At 35.9% G+C, this 20,154-nt stretch overlaps 1 protein-coding gene across 1 annotated transcript in view; it reads left to right on the top strand.

Moving 5' to 3' along the window:
- Positions 1-19,443, top strand: part of PIP5K1B (phosphatidylinositol-4-phosphate 5-kinase type 1 beta) — a 51,392-nt gene extending 31,949 nt beyond the window's left edge. Inside the window, exons 11-14 of the mRNA XM_015823652.1 lie at positions 1,510-1,665; positions 2,363-2,507; positions 12,517-12,634; positions 18,587-19,443. Coding sequence (XP_015679138.1) covers positions 1,510-1,665; positions 2,363-2,507; positions 12,517-12,634; positions 18,587-18,589 — 422 coding nt within the window. The 3' untranslated portion in view covers positions 18,590-19,443. The remainder of the gene's footprint in view (positions 1-1,509; positions 1,666-2,362; positions 2,508-12,516; positions 12,635-18,586) is intronic.
- The last annotated feature ends 711 nt before the right edge of the window (positions 19,444-20,154 follow it).

Below are 20,154 nucleotides of genomic sequence, written 5' to 3' on the forward strand. Positions count from 1 at the left end.
CAGTAGGTAGACAGAGATGTTTCAACAAATAATTGCCCAGCTACTGAACAGATCAAAATAAAACTCAGCCACTTCAGCAGGGGTGCTTATGGGTTGCAAATAAAATTTCCTTTTTGAAAGACCTATGGAACGAAGCTGGATGATGAAAACTGGAACGAAAGGAACCCAAGCTGATGTCATCAACTGAATGATATGTATAAATGTTTTGGGGGAAGTCAATTCACCCTGTGGAACACACTGGAACTCTAGAATTCCTCCAAGTCACTGAAGATACATAATTTTAAGTAGTTGGATTACACACAGTCCCTTATATCTTGATTCTAGTATTTTGCAGCTGTATTTTCTTTAGTACTCTGATTATACCATTTTGAAAGTTTATGGTTAGAGCAATTAATAGTGTGTAAACTTATTGTCAAAGCAAAAATATCCGATGTTAGCATCGTTGACAGAGTTTTGTCTGTTGGAACCATGACACTTATTTACAAATCTTGTAAAAATAGATGCTTATAATAGATATATAGATGCTTATAATATTCAATGTAAGGGATATTATAAAATGTGGAAAACATTCTTGATTGTCTCTGAGATTGTTTACACACTGCACTACATACAAGACACCATAAGAATTATCCTTAAATTCTAATGGATCCCTATGTTACTCCATGATTATTATGTGATGATATGGGCAGATATTATTCTAGTCAGACTGATAACGGAAAATAATCTTGTTCATGCCACATCTCTGTCCAGTCCCTTTAATGGAGGAACATGCTTTTGAACTTAGCCTTTCTTCACTAAGCAGGAGATGAAGGTTGCCTGGGTTAGGGTAGAGGTTGGGCTCAATGTCTTGTCAATATCCCTTAACACTCATTGGGCCACTCTATCCAGAGAAGCTGCACTGGTCAACCTTGTCAACTAGTACAGATTTTTAGATGCAGATAACATTTCCTATTTACACAGGAACAGATGAATCCTTAAATCTCATTATAGAAAAGAATATTGTAGTGCATCACATTAAATTACACACTGAAGTTCTTAACTCATTTTGGCTATCCCAAAAAGTGAACTATGATTGAATTTTACTTTGGATTATACTTTGAATCTGTTTTTTCCCCTACAACATTATGTGCAAAAAAAATTTTTTTTGTCTGTACTGCCATAAAGTTGTTTCTCTTGTCCCAGATACAAAAATTGAACAAATGCTATTCATTGTTATAACTTATACTTAGCCTCTTAGTAACTCCTTGCCATTTAAAAGTTGAGTTCAAGTTTTATTAACCTATAACTAAAAGCTGCTATTTCTCAGATTTATACTGGCACATTCTGTGGATTTTTTCTGAAGACAAATGATTGTGTCATATTTATGATAATGGCAGTTATTTGAGCAATCTGTTCAAGCCTTTTTTGGGACATTCAGGGAAAGGAAGTATTTGCATAATAATGGAAAGTTGGCTATAAAAACAATCTTATGTTTACATTACTTTCATTATCTCCCTTCTAAAACCCCAGTTTTGAAGTCATCTCCTTCCAAGAAACGATGCAATTCTATTGCTGCTCTAAAAGCTACATCACAAGAATATGTGTCAGTAGTTAGCCAAGACTGGAAAGATGAAAAGCATGATTTTCTCACAGAAGGACAAAGTTACTGTAGCCTTGATGAAGAAGGTAATTTTCAGTAGAATAAGATGCTCTAGATTCCAAAGTTAGCATTCTTTGCCAAAAGGAAAAAAGTGATAGTTTTAGAACAGGGGTGCACATTCTGGTATTCCAGAAGAATAATAAACAACGAAACTCACTAATTCCCTACGTATGGACCTACAGACTCCCTTCAAAAGCTGTCAGATTGATTTTAAGACTTCTGAAAAATAATATTAATTGTATTTAATTATATTTGCATTTAATCAAATTACATTAAATTCAGCTTTTAGGCTAGGCTTGCACAGTGCTCTCAAATGAGCCCCTTGCTATGTCAACCAAAACTCAAATGCAATCCTTGACCTGAAATAATTGTACGCTTCTCATTTAAACAAAAGGAAAAAAATGTCTTAAGCTTTTCTGAAGATAATAGATAATAATAGCAGATTACCTAACCCCCTCCCAACTTAATATTCATTAAGACTGAGCGTTATCTTAAATCAAGATCTTTGGTTCAGAGGCAAAATGCAATAAGGGATTTAAAAGAAGGAAGGTACACCCAGCCACAATATTCATCCATAACTTTATAAACCCCTATTTAATGAAGCTGTGGATGATCACACAAACACAGCCTTTCTGTATCTCGTTTGTGTGTTTTCACGGCAAGTAGGCCCTTGATTTTGACATACACTAATTTGACTTTTTTTCCCTCTTTTTTCGTATACAGTATTAGCCTCCCGACATCATCCAGATTTAGTGCCAAGCACAGCATCTCTGTTTGAAGCCGCTTCTTTAGCAACCACAATTTCTTCCTCTTCTCTCTACGTAGATGACTCTTATCAACATGATGGAACTAGGTTTTATTCTAACAGGTAACCTGAATATTCAGTTTTTTACGACACTATGGAAGGATTGATTAAGTTTCTCCTCACCTTGCCAGGATCCCAATCAAATTACAGGTAGTCCTTGATTTACAACCATTTGTTTAGTGCCCATTTGAAGCTACAACAGCACTGAAAAAAGTGACTTATGACAGTTTTTCACATTTATGACCATTGCAGCATCCCCATGGTCACGTGATCAAAATTTGACTGCTTGGCAACTGGCATGTATGTATGATGGCTGCGGTGTCCCAGGATCAAGGGATCACCTTTTACGACCTTGTGAACAGCAAAGCCAAATTCACTTAACAACCATGTTACTACCATAACAACTGCAGTGATTCACTTAACAACTGTGGCAAGAAATGGGGCAAAACTCACTTAGCAACTGTCTTGCTTAGCAACAGAAATTTTGAGCTCAGTTGTGTTCGTAAGTCGAGGACTACCTGTAGCTCTCATACTTCTCTCCTAGCAATCTAGACCTGGAAACAATTAATCCAAAGAATTAGTTTCTCAGAATCTGATTAATAGTTTTTATTAAAGATCTAAGGTTACAACTCAAATGCTCCAGCAAGCACTACTCTTTCAGATGACAAACTTTTAAGCAATCTATGGCTGCAAAACTGATTGTTTGTTTGTGCATTCTAGATGCAAATGAGATGAAGCATGTCTGTTTTGGTAATGTGGTGGAATATATATCTGCTGGTAGTTTTGGTAATAGCTGCTAGATTTTTTATTCTCACACCGGCTTTTTAAACTCTGTAGCACCTCAATCAGTGCAGATGTTGGTCCTCTCTGGGCTATTTGCAACATTATTTAAACTAAGCCCCACAAGTTCAAGGTATTTTTTTCCAAATAAGTGTGCATAATGTTGCAGCCTGTGTTTTATTTTGCGCCCTGTATTGGTTAGTATCAAGTTCCCATTTTTTTTCTCCCCCATCTAGCTGTTGTGCAAAGGGCTTCAGAAATCCCCTAAACTGAAAGTTAAATTTAGCTGCTATTTTCAGAATAGAAAATAATTAAATAAAAAAAAGAATTGGTTGTTTATGTAAATTCTGCTTGGGAACCAAGAACATTTTGCTCCATACTTTTCCTGTTCTATCGTGTGGTTCACTGGTTGAAATGTTTAAACATTTTGGTATTTCTAGAAGTAACTGAAGACTCCGTTATCCATTTTTCCCTCTTTTCAATTTAGCTGAAGGTAATTGGAAAGTTTTGGTGTCTCACGTCAGGGTCATCTTCAGTGACTTGAAACCTATTAAGCTGCTATATATCCCTATTGAGAGATGAGCTAACATCAGTGCCAATCTTTAGCTGCTTTCGTTTAAACTTGTTCTTCTAAATGCAGCAAGAATTTCTGGAAAGCTGCCTTTGAAAAGAAACAATAGTGTTAGTTTTGGATAAGGAAAAGTGGTCCAAATAAATGATATATATTAAACTATATTATTGACTTTAAAGTGAAACTGTCTTATACTACATAATATATTACCAACATAAGATAAACTATATGTAGTTAAACCCTTCTGAAGAGGCTTGGTTTTCTGAAAAAGAGGTCAACTCAAGGCAGCAAACATCATACAAACTTCTGTTTCCTTTCTCAAAGTGGACATCTTGGCTGGTTGTTTTCACAATCAGAATTACTTTTCTTTTGTATAAAGATGATGGTGACATTCTGCCATCTACGGTAGGCAGAAACGTGGAAAAATTATAATAATTCTCATCTGTTGTCTCTGTTAGTTAAAGCTGTCATTTTTAATTAAATAAAAGGAGAAATTAGAAGTGGCATATAGAGAGAGAGGAGTGGTGCAATGGCTCAGTCGGGCTTGTCAGCACCATATGATGAGGTGAGTTCCCATTACTTGCCCCAGCTTCTGACAACCTAGCACTTTAAAAGCTTGCAAATGCGAGTAGATTTGGTGGGAAGATAACAGTGCAGTGGCATGATGTCAAGCTGGCCACATGACCACGGAAACATCTTCGGACAGGGCTGGCTCAACGGGCTAGAAATAGAGATGAGCACTGCCTTCTGAAGACTAGCGGACGACTCCTTTACCTTTTACCTGTATAAAGAGAGAATCCTTTTTTTGTACCACCATGGCTATTCTGACTATGAAAACTAGAAAGTAAATTCATTAGTAGAAGGCAGGAGGTCCTGGCTTGTAATTATTACTGTACTTCCCGTAGCATAAACAGGGTCTCTATAACAGCTACTGTGGGGGTTTCACTGCTGACAGCAAGCTGAGATGACAGTCAATCAAAGTGCCCAGAAAAGATATTCACACATTTGGGAAGGCTAGATGCAACATTTTACCTTTGAGTGGGGCCTTGCTTCAATATCACAGTAGGTGACAGAACCAAGGAAGCTGATTTAATCTGGAAAAATGAAATACTTGGCCTTGTTTATTATTGGAAAAGGAAGCCCATAGGATATTCTGGCTACGTTGGGAAATAAAAAACAGTATTTCCATATTATTGCCAAGATCACCACCTCGGTACCTCCATGTAATCGTAAGAATAATTATTTTGCATTCCAGAAAGTGAAAAGTCCTAACCAAATACCAGTTGAGCTTATCTCTAAGCTTGTTGCCCTGGAATCTTGCTATTTTGTGGGTTCTTACAGAAATGCCTGCATATAGAAGGAATAAATCTATGAATAAGTCATAACCCCACTTCAGCACTCTGTTGCCAAGGTTAAAGATTTGTAAAGTATTTTTTTTATTACAAAAGAACAAAAGTTGGTGTTAGATTTTAATTACCTTCTCCAGGAATTATATAACAGGTTGTTTTTTTAAATATTAGTTTAGTTCTATGTAAAATCTTGGTATAAAATCCCGCATATGTATTTTCTGTGGAATTACTGAAGCAAATCTTCTTAACATTTCTCCGTGTTAACCCCATGTATTATATTAGGAATTCTTTAATGCAATTCTAACTTTCAGGGTGCAAAAATTCCATTTTAATATGCAAAACCTGCCACAGTTATGAATGTGCATCCGATTTGAACAAGATCCAAATATAAAACCACAAAGCCTCAGACATAATTGAATCTTGAAAAAGCAAAGCAAAAGAGCAGTTTCTAAAGTTTCAGATCTATAACAATGATCTGTGTTGCTGTCATCTGGAGTAAAAAGAAGCTACATCCTGAAAATTCCGGATTTGCTTACCCGATTTGAACAAAATCCAAATATAAAACCACAAAGCCTCAGACATAATTGAATCTTGAAAAAGCAAAGCAAAAGAGCCGTTTCTAAAGTTTCAGATCTATAACAGTGATCTGTGTTGCTGTCATCTGGGTAAAAAGAAGCTACATCCTGAAAATTCGGGATTTGCTTACCCCCACAGGCAAATATCTTTGGTGGTCTTTGTTAGGGGAAGAATTGCCCTTCACCCTACATTTCTAGAGGCTCAAGTTTATTTCCCAGCTTTTATGGCTAACTTGAACAGTCCTGTACATACTAGCATCGATTATCACACAGACATTCATGAAGATTCAGAAAGTAGAAAAAGCAAAGCTGTGTCTTGGATCCAAAGTCAAACAAGCCCAAACTTGTACAGTTCCACCCAAAGTGTGTCTTTCTAGCCAAAGTGGGGGATGCAGAATTATTTTCCCCTCCCCCTACACACTCCTAAGGGGATTATAAAGTCAAAGAACTTGATTAGCATTTTATCTACGGAAATAGTTAGTAATGACTGGAGTTTCTTTCACCAAAGAAATTAATTAAATTGAGATAAATGCTGATGCGTTTATTTTTCTCTGGCCCCATGTTGATTTTCACAGTGTGGGAGGGTTCTGCAGTATTCTTAGTGCTTAAAAAGGTTTGATAACACTATTAACTGATAAATAATAGAAATTCTTGCAACTTAACAAATGTTTTATCACTTTCAGTTAAAACCCATAATTTTTAAAATGGGAAATTTTTAGAAATGTTAAATATACAATTATTAAGTTTAAAAAAATGTATAGTGTAATGAATGATCAGATACTTCGAATAAAAGGATAGTTGCTGCAATCAGTTGCTCACTCTAGATAGTTTTTTGTAGATTCTCAAAATTGTCAACAGGGCATCAAGAGAATGCTTATGCTAACTTTTCTGGACCAGTTCTTGATACGAGGAATGCCAAACTAGCAATGTACAGTAGAACACGGGTGTCAAACTCGCCGCATCACGTGATGTGTCGCGATGAGCAACATAGAACATGAGAAGTGTTCTAGCTCTGGAATTCCTATGCATTAATTTACTAAACCAATGTATTTAGATACAGTATATTCCTTAATCAAAGTAGCTGGTATGAGCTGAAAGTAGGTACTTAACAGAAGCAACAGCAACTATATCAAGGCTCTTGCAAGGTATTTTTTTCAAATATTTAAGCCATCAGAAAGATGTTCAAACAGTTTTAGCAGTCTGCAAATCAGAATAGTTCAATGACTTGCCCGTACCACAGAATACAAAACGTAACATAAATTATTAAATAAGCTAGGGTTTTTAAGTGAATTTAGTTATGACACAGATAAAATAACATGAAATTACTCCAAATTGCACAAATCCTGTGGCCTGGAAAAGCAACCCTTTGGACACATTCTGTGAGGATTATTTAACACATTTCTGTCCCATTGCAATCAAACTGATTCTTGATGGTTTCTATGGAATATAAATAGAAAAAAATTAAAATGTCCATGGTTCTACTTAAAACCTATGGAATGTAACTCATGACATCAGCAAAGGCACAGTCAAAAAGAACAAAAATAAAAGTAAAGGATGACGTCATACGTAAGCTCAGGAGAAAGTTCTCTAAAACAAATCTGTTTTCAACCCTTTTTGAAAATCAGGGAAGGGTATAGTTTGATATCTCCTGGGAGGCTGATCCCAGTGTTTATGCTGCCACAAAAAAGCACTGCTTCCTCAGGTCAGCCCCCCCCCTCCCTTCTTGAAAATGTGGGATGAAGTAGCCTCACCTTTGTTGTTCAGGCTAGTATTGCTTGGAGTAGGCAGTATCCATGTCCCTAATAAACATCAATAATGCAGACATGCTTCTGCTCTAACCTACATTTGGTAACACAAAAAGAACCTCTAATTGCAATCCATTTTGTTCCAATTTAGAGAAGAATATATTGAAGTATCAGTTCCACATATTACTTCTGATAAAAACTGCAATGTTCTGCAGAAGAATAATGGTAACAAATGTAAATTCATAGCTATAGGCTGTTCCAATGTTATAAGTAACCTTGTTACTATATGTTTGTGTGTAGAATTCTCCATATGAAGACCCATGATTTTATAATGCAGGATTCTGCAGACAGTATTTGTATGAATAGCCCGCATTTTTATTGATGTTGCAGCACAGTTTTACTTAGCACAGCAACTTCTCAATATTCCTTGCATGCTGAAGTATATAAATAACGTTTGTGTGGCTTTTTTTGTAGCTGACAATATATCATGCTTACATAGGAAGGGTTTTATTCACCAAAGATTCAATATTCTTGGGACAAAAAATCGTTACAAAATTGGGTATTAAAGACTCAGTATTAGCAACAGTTAATCTTCCACCAGGTTATTTACATCGTATTAGACTAAAACCACTGAAGGGTTGATAGTGTTTTTTGCTTTTATCTTTATTAGGTATCAATTTAAGGGAAAAAATAGTGTGTTGTATTTTCTATGTGCAATATGCAACTGTGTGTTTGAGATGCTTCTAAAAGTCCATAATTGCAACAAAATATATCTTTTCATGATTTCTAAATATGATTATGGAGAGAGATTGTACCTGAATTTAGGTAACTTTTGCAAAAGATTCATGATGGGAACACAAGAGGTTATTCTAAGGGGAATAGATAGATTTTAGATGTTACTACAATGATTTTGCCTGAAGAGCACCATCTATACCACAAAACTGTGTTAAGTTTATTGGAAAGCAAGTAATTATTTCTGCAAGGAAACATGCGGTTATTTTCAGGGCAGTGTTCTTCATCCTTCTCTTTTATGGTTTATTCTTCTTTGTTCTTTCATCATTATAGCATCCGGTTTCTTTGTAGAGTCAGCATGGGGCATGATCAAAGCCACGTGAGACAAGAAAGCGACACTAATTTGAAGCTAGGTGCCAGTATGATGGTGCCTTTGAGAACAGGTGAGATCAAAATAGGTGGATGGTTTTAAAAGGAGTGCCAAAAGGTCATTTGAAGAATGAGGTGTTTTCAGCATTTTGAAAAATATTTCCCAAACCCTCTGATTTTATATTTCCTTCATTTCAGCAGAACATCAATTTTCAAAGTTTTCTGGGAAAAGCAATTATTAGCAAGCTATTGTCGAGAGGAAGAGTAAGCATTCCTCTGAAATAAAAATAATAACCTTGGAAGAGCCAATTGACATTAGTGTAGAATTACTATCTTGTCTTAGCCATGTCCTGGAAATATACATGGGCATTTTGTTAGTTAAACTGAACTGAATTGGATGGATTTGATAGTGTTAAATGTTGTAAGAACCAATAGTAATTTATGTCTTGCCATAATGTGCAAGATTTATTTGCATGATGTAATGGAATATATATTTACATGATGTGATGGAATTCACACTAATTTACCATGCAAATTTAAATTCTGTAATTGAACTCTGTGAACATGTCTGCTATAGATAATAATGCCTAGATATTATCCATTGGGTTTTTTAAAATCTAATTTGGCACTCCTCATAATTCATCTATTTTGATCTCACTTGTTCTTAAAAGAAACATTATAGTGGCTCCTAAGTTCAAATTAGTGTTACTTTCTCGCCTCACATGGCTTTCATCTTGATCTTATCTAATCCTCCTACAAAAAAAAAAAAAGTAAAGGAGTCTCTGCAGATTTTATTCCGCTAGTTCTATAGGGTGCAGTGCTCATCTCCATTTCAAGGCCTTTGAGCCAGTGCTGTCTGAAGACATTTCCGCGGTCTTGTGGCCAACATGACATCATGGAGCGCTGTTACCTTCCCACAAAAGTGGTACCTATTTATCTACTCACATTTGCATGCTTTTGAATTGCTAGGTGGGCAGGAGCTGGGCCGAGGACGGGAGCTCACCCCATTGCGTGGCGCTCAGGTCTCAAGTCTGGGGTGTTGGCTTTCCATCCAACAAGCCCAGCATTTTAACCGCTGAGCCACTGTGCTTCCCTCCTACAAAGGAGTACAACCAATTTCTCTTGGAAATGTATTTCCAGACTTACTAAGCATATACTATTTAAAATAAGGAACCAATAATAATTACAATTCAAATTAAGAATATCTATCTATCATTTATATCTTTGACTATGTGTATGTGATAAACTAAATACACTTGACTGTAAGAATTAATGTTGATCAATGTATGCTTGGAATAGACAGAAGGTCATGGCGAATAGCAGTGCTAAAATCCTGTGGGTCTTCCAAATCTAGATAGGCAGGTACTGGCAACTCAAGCAGACATTGTGGTACTAGACAAGGACTAGAAGATAATGTTGGTGATAGATGTAACAGTGCCAAATGACAGCAACATCAGGAACAACCGGTATTGGGGAAGTACCAGGGTCTGAAGGACAAATTGGAGGAGATGTGGAAAGTAAAGGCCAAAGTGTTCCCAGTGGTTGTAGAGCACTTGGGGCTGTGATTCCTAAGCTGGAAGAATGACTTCAACAGATCTCAAAGAGAACATCAGAACTCTTTGCCCGGAAGAGGGAAGTGCTAGGAACAGTTAAGATGCTGAACCCGTAAACTCCCAAGGCTATAGTAGAGCACCCGAGATTGAAAAAGATACATACAACCCATAAGGCCATTTTAAAAAAAGCTTTGTATCTCCCTTAACTGTGAGATGGCTATTTAATTTATTCATAACATATTGAGTTTCTTAATGGAGCTTTTTAGGAGGAAATTTACAAATGACTTTAGGATTCTTGAAATAGAAATTCCTATTTGGATTGATCATCACCTTTAAAGCTACACATAGCAGAAGATAGGATATAACCAGCAACAGCATCAAATCTGCCCATCCAGTTTAATCATCTAGAGAATGTCTATTGAGAGTTCCCCCTTCTTGTGATAAGGGGATGTAGATAAGATAAAAAATATGTGCAGTCCCCATTGGGGCTTTACTTAGGTGGATTTTGACTACGCCTCTTTTGATTGAAGATATCTATCATAAGCTTTGGTTTGGGTTTTATTGCCAAGATGATGTTTTTCTTTTTTGCTTGTTTTAGTATTCACCATAGCCTTTGGGGATTGGGACAAATTATAATAAATAAAAAAATTTTAAAAGGTCGAGCACCATGTAGTTTTTAAGAATGAATTAGAACTGTGAAGGCCCACTCTGAGGATTTATTGAGTGATTCTAAGTAACTTAGGATGAGTCTTTAGCTTTTAGGCTAACCTATCTCAAATAATTGTTGTTTGGGAAAATGTGGAGACAAGAGAGCTGTGACTTCTTTTGGGGAAAAATGGGATAAAAAGAAATGAATATAACTGCTGCTGATGATGCCATAATTAAGGTGGGACTGATTACATTCTCCCAACCCTTTTTAAGACATGTCTAGGGTATTAGGAAGCTAATGAATAAATAATCTGAAATACCTAAAACCAATAATTCACAATAAACTTAAAAGTCAGGCCAACATTTATAGACAAGACATCCAGCAGAGAGCAGCTGAAAAAGCTAAATCTTCAACAAACAAGGGCAAATCAGAAACATGGGTGGTGGAAGGCAAGCAATATCTCTAGCAAAGCCTGTCTGGATAATGGTTTCTAACGCCCACTTATGCCACAGTTGTTAGCTTTTACTCCTGGGAAATTAAAAAACTTTAGGCATGCCCTGTATCATTGGATCTGAGCCTATGAACCCTAACTTTCTTAAGGCATGATTGAAGCTTTGGTCTGCTCTAGTGATGTGTATATGAATAAGAATCTTGCTTAAGCCACAATAATTTATCTGCGAAGTCAAACTAGTCTTGTGGATATAGAACTGCCTGAACCGCCTTCGTGCTCATTCATAAGTGTGTATATATTACGTTATGGGAGTACTTCCCTTCCTATTTTGATAGAAGGATAACTACTATACAGCCTTTAGGATTTTATGGAAATGTTACTGTTTATTTTTCTTTCTTTGAATTACTAATGGTTCTAAAATCTGTGCAAAAACACATGAATAAACTCTTTAATGTTACAGATTATTTAGTCACAGCTGTAATAATATATTTATAGCATGAGATGAATAAAACAGGAAAAGCCACAACATATCACTCACTCTGGAACCTGGTTCATTCTGTGGGTGTATCAGGTTTTGCTTTTCCTGTTTCTAAATAACCATAATAAATTAACAGCTCCTAGGTTGTGTGTGGATGTTGTGTGTATAAACAGACAAAGAATGTAGAAGTGCCTTTAGGCTGATGACTTCTGGAAATCATGGTGTATAAATACATTAAGTTTATTTATGACACTGCCAACAACAATTTATACATGACCAGTTGTTTTTGTAGCATTGGAATATAATGAGGATATATAATTAAGTGGAGATTTTTTTTATTATCCAAAGGAATATTTCTATTGTTCCTGTTAAGTATTTTAATATAATGCATGCTAGGAATATATAGCAAAATCACAATTCAGGAGATTGTGTTTCTAGAGAAAACGCTTGAGAACAGCTCAGCAGCACTCATAGAAATGTTCATAGCCACAATTGTATTTTGCTAATCTCCTAGCATTCTTCTTCCTAGGGTCATCCCATAGCAACTAGAGGTTTCTTCTTATGATCTTTCCTTCATGCCCTTCATAACTTTTCTCCTCCTCCAAGTAGCAGCCCCAGGGTATTGTAGCTTTGAGACCTGGCAAGTTACTGGATGCCAAAGGGCTTGGTCTTTGATTAAGTAATATTTTGGTAGAGTTGCATGGCAACCCAGCATTAACTAGAGCTTGACAAATATGTAGAAAGCTCTTTAATAGGCCAGGAAAGGCCAAAACAGTTCTTCATTTTATGAGTGTTCATTGTATCTTCTTTTCCCATCCAGTAAAGGGTTGCCTTCAAGTTCAACATTCACTTTAGAAGACAGTGCCATCTGCCTGACTTCAGAACAGAGCACGGTGGAAACTGAGACTGATAATGCCTCTGTCCTGGATGTATATTTAGTAAGTTGTCCAAATCATGTTAGTAGTGTTTTGATTACATTTTTAAAGCATTTACGTTTCAACTTAACTTTGAATCATTATGTGTGGTAATCTGTTCATAGTATAGTGTCAATATTTCCTTCCTATTTCATTCCATAATCTGGAAAATGTAAAGTATTTGCCAAGCTATCTCTTTATATTTTTTACAACATTGATAATGTAGGATGCTCTGATTTTATTATTATTATTATTATTATTATTATTATTATTAATTTAATTTCTATACCGCCCTTCTCCCACAGGACTCAGGGCGGTGCACAGCATATTAAAACAGATACAAATATCAATATACAAAAATAAAAAACCCCTCTAAAACCAAATTTAAAACCAAATATTAGAGGCTGTATTCCAATTAAAATTATGCTTAAAATCGTCCCTAAATAAAATCCTCCTTAGGTCAGGCCCGCTTGCTGGAAAAGCCATGTCTTGAGGGCACGGCAGAAAGTAAGGAGATCCGGAATCATCCGGATCTCGGGGGGTAGTTCGTTCCAGAGGGTGGGGGCACCCACAGAGAAGGCCCTTCCCCTGGGGGTCGCCAGCCGACACTGTTTGGCCGACGGCACCCTGAGGAGACCCACTCTGTGGGAGCGTACCGGTCTATGGGAGGAAATCTGTGGCAGAAGGCGGTCTCGGAGGACCTCCATACATAATGTTTACGTCCTTGTTTGATAATGGATTTATTTTTTCGTTCAGGAAATGGTTTTCAAGTAAAGCATTAGAGTTTTGCAGAACCATGGGTGAATCCATTTTCCACAAGTGGAAACTCTCAGTTTATCCCACCACCCAATTCTTGTCTCCTAAGCACTTCTGAGTTTTTTTGTTTCAAGGATCTCAGTAATGAAGATGACCATGGGCCATCTGGGAAGTGTCTCTGACCATTGGGGGTGGGGGTAATCTTTTCATCTCTTTTGTAGCTGTGGTGGAACTAGCAGATTGGTTATTCTTACAGATTATTCTGTTAATTTCCAAGAGTCTTTCATTGCCATTTGCATATTCATTAAAATAGATCATGTTTGGGAAAACTACTACCTCAAGAGTAAGTGTTTCTTGACAGTAATGATTATATTTTAAGAAATGAAATATACCTTTTTGGAGAGAAAAAACACAATACAGATTTTAGGGAAGAGGAACCTGTTAGGAATACTGTAATAATGTCAGAGTAGCTTCCGGCAACTGCCTGTGTCAGCACTGCCTCTATATTCAACATGGCAGATGTCAGGACATTTCAATCCATTTTTAATTTTTATTAACCATAACAGTTTCCTGCAGGAGAACTGTAAAAAGATAGCATAATGCAGCCCTCTGCTCAGGAAGTTTTCTCCAGTGTTTTAGTTTTGACTGATTGTAACTACCATACTCAGAATAAATACAGTTTGTTACTTAGCTGCAAATCCATTCTATCAGCTACTTTAATTCAGGACTTCTCTTGTTTTGTGTGTGTGTGCAACTGTGTGTGTGTGTATATATGTGTATGTGTAAAACCAAGTAAAAGCATTTCTTGTTTGTTGTATGAGAAAGAGAGAAAAGATCTAAATAATAGTATATTTTTATGTTGATATGCGCTGAAAGGCCTATGTTGATACTTCAGTGTTTCATCTTGAGAAGCAAACTCAAGAGTTTGTGTGAGTGTCTTACTTTTGAGACTAAACACAGCAGCCTCTTCTTGAGTCAGAGTTTTCAGCAAAGCAACAAAAAGTGGAAATCACCAATAAGCAGTCTTTGTTTTTGCTCGTTTGTCCAAGTGTTAGCATTCATATACACAGGCACCCTAGTTACTCTGAGTGAAAAGCTTGATCCGAGCAGCCAAGATTCTGTTTAGAAATCTCTGCTTTCATTTTGAAGCAAAACATTATCCTAAGATGATTTAGTATCTTTTTATTTTGACTATCTGAGTGCATGAATACAAAATAACTCACAATAAATTCAAGGCATACAGTAGTAGAGAAAGAACATGAAGTTAAAAAAGCTGAATAAAACGAGTCAAAAATTCAATGCCATTAGATACGTATGGCCAAACATAGAAACTCAGGGGCCTTTTTATCAAGTTCTGTCATCATAGGCTGTGATATGCATCACTACTGGAGATATTGATAAACTAAATAATAATGAGTAGCTTTCAAATAGAGTTGATTCCTGGCGATTCCTGGCTATATTCTCTGAACAGTTTTTCAAGCTGGTCCTTTGTGGGATAAGGTCAAATTGTGCATGCGTCAAATCTAATAATTTCATTGCAAGCATAGAATAATTCAGTTGTAATTATAACCATCAACCTTTTTATCAGTTATTTTGCAAGATTAAAATTAGCATCGTAGCTATTTTGTGAAGTGAATATTATAAGGCTGTTTTCAAAACTAGAACCTTCTAAGGCTTCAAAGAAACAGTAAACAAGTTTCATGTTAAACCCAACGCTGCCACCTATTGCTGATAAAATAGCACAGGCATCTTTTATTTGACTTGACCTGTCGTTCGTTTACAGGTAGGTACAAAACGTCTAACTTACTGTTTGCCCCGGGAGTTCAGAACAAAGCAACAATGTACTGCTACTTATCCCAATGAATCAGTTTCATAAGTTCAGTTTTTTTAAAAAAAATATTTTTTAAATTGTAAATGTAACTGCACTACAGGTAGTCCTCGAGTTACGACCACAGTTGAGCCCAAAATTTATGTTGTTAAGTGAAACATTGGTTAAGTGAGCTTGCCTCATTTTACGACTTTTCCTGCCACAGCCGTTAAGTGAATCATTGCATTTTTACGTAAATAATATGGCTGTTAGGTGAATCTGGATTCCCCGTTGTCTTTGCTTGTCAGAAGGTCGCAAAAGCTGATCAGGTGACCCCAGGACACTGCAACCGTCACAAATATGAACCAGTTGCCAAGCATCTGAATTTTGATCACGTGACCCTGGGGAAGCTACAACGGTCGTAAATGTGAAAAACGGTCGTAAGTCATTTTTCCCAGTGCCGCTGTAACTTTGAATGGTCACTAAATGAACTGTTGTAAGCCAAGGACTACCTGTATTTAAACTGCATGGTTGTTCTCCATATAAAGCTTTTTATACCTTTTAAACATAAAACAGTTGCCTGTTTTATATTTAAATGGGGCAAAATATGGGTTATAAATATAATTCCCAGTTTTCAAGCATTAATTACCAGCATGATCTGCTAGTTTTATAACCTACTAACACAATTCCAGCCGTCTTGACCTTCATATAATTAATAGGTGATATAAAAATAAGAACTCCAACCCAAACAACATCAGTAAAAACAGCATAATACATAAATCTATTAAAGCTAGGTGCCCCTAAAAATGTAGAATTCTGTTAGTGTTAATTATATAGCCATCAGCAATATAAGTAACGGAATAGATTGGCGAAGCTCTCAGTACCCTTCAAGTCGTGCAGAATGCACATCCAACTAATAAGGCCTTAGATTTGAACAGTAAAACAGCTTCATTTTCTTTCGTATATAATAAGAAAATTCTCTCTTTGTCTAATTCCGTTCCTTGGCCGTTAATATATACGTATATTCTCACTCAGGGCTTTCTAGGTTTCATTACTTTCTCCTTTATATATACTTTAGCTTCACAATCTCCAGGAAATGCTGAGATAAAAAATCTAGATTGACATGCGTTTTCTGACACGTATCTCAGCAGCCTCTCTAAGATAGAAAGGCTCTTTAGATATATCTCTAATACTGAATTGATTTTTTTAAAGACATTTAAAATATTGATACCCTACCTGACTTTGAATATCTGAGTTTGCAATACAGTGTATTGTGCATTACTTGAAGGATACTGATAGCTTCTCCAATCGATTCAGTACTTCCATTGCTAATGGCTGTATAATTAACTTAAGCACAATTCTCTATTTTTAGGGGCTTTATGAAGTGGCTTTCACAGATTTATGTATTGTGTTGGTTTTTAAATGTTTTAATTGTTGATTGGGAGCCACCCAGAGTTCAGCATAAGATGGGCAGCTATATAAATGTATTTAAATAAATAAAATATCTTTAACCTCCCCCATGTGTTAGGAATGCATTTTCTATTAATTGTACTACCACATATCTGAAGGGTGTCAGGCTGGGAAGGGTTTTTCTAGTGTATTGAGTATCACAATACTGCTATTCATGTGTAGTTACTAAATAATCTGTTATGTAGTAGTATCATCAATATCTCATATATTATCTAATTATGCTGCACATTATATACTATGTGACTCATGCCAGGAACCAGGAATGGTTACCAACATTTTCAGTATAATTGAATATAATTTATAGTTGCTGGCTACATTTTTTTTTTTTTTGAGCAGCATTAGATTTCCAACGTGCCTCCCAACATTTACTTTTCTGTTAATGTGGTTGGATTGATTCTACCACAAATACTAAGTTCATTTAAGGCTATAAAAATAGCTTGAATGGGGTTTTGGGGGGAGGTGTTGTTTTGTTGTTTGTGTTAGTTTGTAAGATTTTTTTACATTTTTTACATAACGTTTTAAATAGCATCACAATTTTTTAATAAATACTAGAAGTCTGTGCAAAATTTAATTTAAAACTGAATATGTTAATATAGTTCAGTGGTTCTCAACCTATGGGTTGTGACCCCATTTGGGGTCGATCGACCATTTCACGGGGGTCGCCAAGCAAGGCTGTCCGCCATTTTTTTTTCCCCTTTTCCGGCGGGTGCCTTACCTCCCTTGGGCTGGGCCAGCTGGTGGTCGGCCTGCTCCGTCTCTGCCGCTTGCCAGCTACACCTTGGCCGGCGCAGGGGGCAGAACCACGCATGCGCAGCGCTCCCGGGCAGGGAAAGTCCTCGACTTACAACCGGTTGGGTAGTCCTTGACTTACGACCAGTTTAGTCCTCGACTTACGACCGGTTGGGGGTCGCGGCATTAAAAAGGTTGAGAGCCACTGATATAGTTCATACCAATGTGACAAAATTAATGTGAAGTCATATAGTAAAATGTTTGGACCTCACAGAGTTTAAGTTTAGTACAATAAGCTTTGTCTAAAGCAGAAGAGAAACATTGATATTGTTAAAAATAGATGGAGAAGGACCACCTTGGAAGCCAGACTTTCTAGTGGTTTTAATTCTGATGGTTACAGGTGATATTATATTGTGGTCCCACAACCAGTCCTCCCAGGAGTAGGGCAGTACTGTCCTTCAACTCAAAGATACTACCTTCCCGAAATACACAAACATGTTTTTCTAATAAAGTGTATCACATGAAGAAAGAATGATATCTTTATCAGTTTGATATTGAGTGACTTTCGTTTTCTACCAAAAATATTTAGCAGGCATATAGGCAACATGTTTTTATTTTATTATTAGTGTACATTTTTGTTTCTAAAGATTGAATATAGGGCAAGATAATTTATTATAGGAAGCCTTTTTTTTTCAGTGTTTATCCCTCTATGTACTCGTTAACCTGAAATGGCTGCAGATTTGGTCACATGTAACGGAATTGGAACACCCACTGAAAAAGAGTGAGCGACAAGGAGAGAAAAGGAAGACAAATATACGTATAATTGGGAACAGAGCATAAAAATGTCCCAAATATTATTATTGTGCCAATGGAGATTCAGTTTTAAGTATTCAGTATATCTGAATCTACTGAATCTACTCAGTTTTAAGTATATTCAGCCAAAGTATTACTCAAAAATTAGTTTCTAATGTGTACCATTTTGTATTTTTAGAAGAAGAAGAAGAATAGATTGCAGCAGGTAGCTGTCATTAATGTATAATAAATATACAGTATTAAAACATGGTGTGGTTAACTATAGAAAAGCTGATCTATAATTATCTTAGGACAAAAAAGCAGTGCACAAAGGCAGCAAAACATTTTACAGCCTTACATGTGTAAGAAAATGGATTCCTGAATTTTGTTCTTTTGTAAAATGTTTTCTTTTCTTTTTACAGTAACAGAAGATGAAAGAAAACGAGCATATTTTAATAAATGCACTTTCTGCACTCCAGATTTATGAGGAGAATTTTTTGTTCAGCCTGGTAAACAAAGTCTTAATCATCAGAGCTCTACAGAAATCATCAAAGCGGCTCGTGAACTGTAGACATCCCACCCTAGACTCAGCAGATGAAATGGGAAACATTCCACAATTAATCATGGCCTGCTGTTGCCTGCTCAACTGTGAAGCCTTGCCTCTTCCATCCTTTTAGCTGCTACTTCTACTTTCCTATTGTCTTTTTAGGACTTGAAGGTGGTATTTTCACTTGCATGTATTCAGTGATCATGGACAGAAATATCTAATCCGCCTTTCCTATTTAAAGAGCCATCTTCACGGTGGTGACTATTCTATAAATCAATTCTGCTTTTCTCCCCTTCCCCCAGAATTATGATTGCTCATCTGTTAATTTCATACAAGAGTTTAGTATGTCTGCACATAACTTTATGGAAACTATCTTCTATAAAGAAATTTTCACTGTTTATTAGTGAAATAAAGAAGCTATTTATAACAAAGCCTTATGTTTGTGTACATATATTGTCTTTGAAATATTTGTGATTAGATATATTGCTTGTAAAGGATAAATTACATAATTTATTTAGTATATTCTACTGTAAACTATAGTTTTATTGACAAATAAAGTATTTTGTTCTCAAAATAAATATTGCTGAAAGTCTTTAAACTTAATGGATGTCTTTATTTGCATCAAATTCCATTTTTTTTAGGCTGCTATGGTATATTAAGTGGTATGAGAGGGGAATTTACGTAATCTTCTTTTTACACAGAATATGATTGCAAAGTGGGATGCTAAACCAAAATAAATAAGATTTCATGTTTTATTTCTCATGGAGAAGCCAATATGTAATTGACATTCCGTTTGAGGAAATAATAGGACTTTGATTAATCTTAAATAAACCAACACAAACTTCAGATGCCTTAGGAATCTGGACAGTGAAATACAACATTTTTAAGAAAATTAAAAATGGCATTTAAAAATGTATGGAAACACACAGGATTGCTATGTTTACAATGTGCGTCCCAGAAATAGGCAGTTTTTATATAGCATGCAAACATAGCCTAGACAAGTTTTTCTTCCTAGCTACAATACCTCAAAAACAATATTTATGGAAGACTACTGGGAAATATAAAACATGTATCAGTAGAACAGATTGTGTGTAACCTTTTCTCCATGGCACTTTGATCTCTATTATTTATGGCTTAGAAAATATTCTTTCACGTAAGTGGAAGAATTCCTGATTTCGCTAACTGGAATCTTGTCTTGCAAGCCAACTTTACGTTTGCTTATTTCTTCCAATCTGTATTTATGCATAAATACATTATTTAAAAGTTTGCATTAAGTATGTAAAGGCTCGGGTTTGCCTCCTAGTACATGGAATTTAAGCTTGTGCAAAAAGTATCAGCAAAACCATACCTGATACTGCATTCATAAGATTATTCTCATCTAAAAATCCTTAAAAAATATATAATTATGCACTAATATATCACGCCTTTATTTTCTAATTCTAT

Source organism: Protobothrops mucrosquamatus, unplaced genomic scaffold (assembly GCF_001527695.2).
Source record: "Protobothrops mucrosquamatus isolate PMUCROS unplaced genomic scaffold, P.Mucros_1.0 scaffold1937, whole genome shotgun sequence".
Lineage (NCBI taxonomy): Eukaryota > Metazoa > Chordata > Lepidosauria > Squamata > Viperidae > Protobothrops > Protobothrops mucrosquamatus.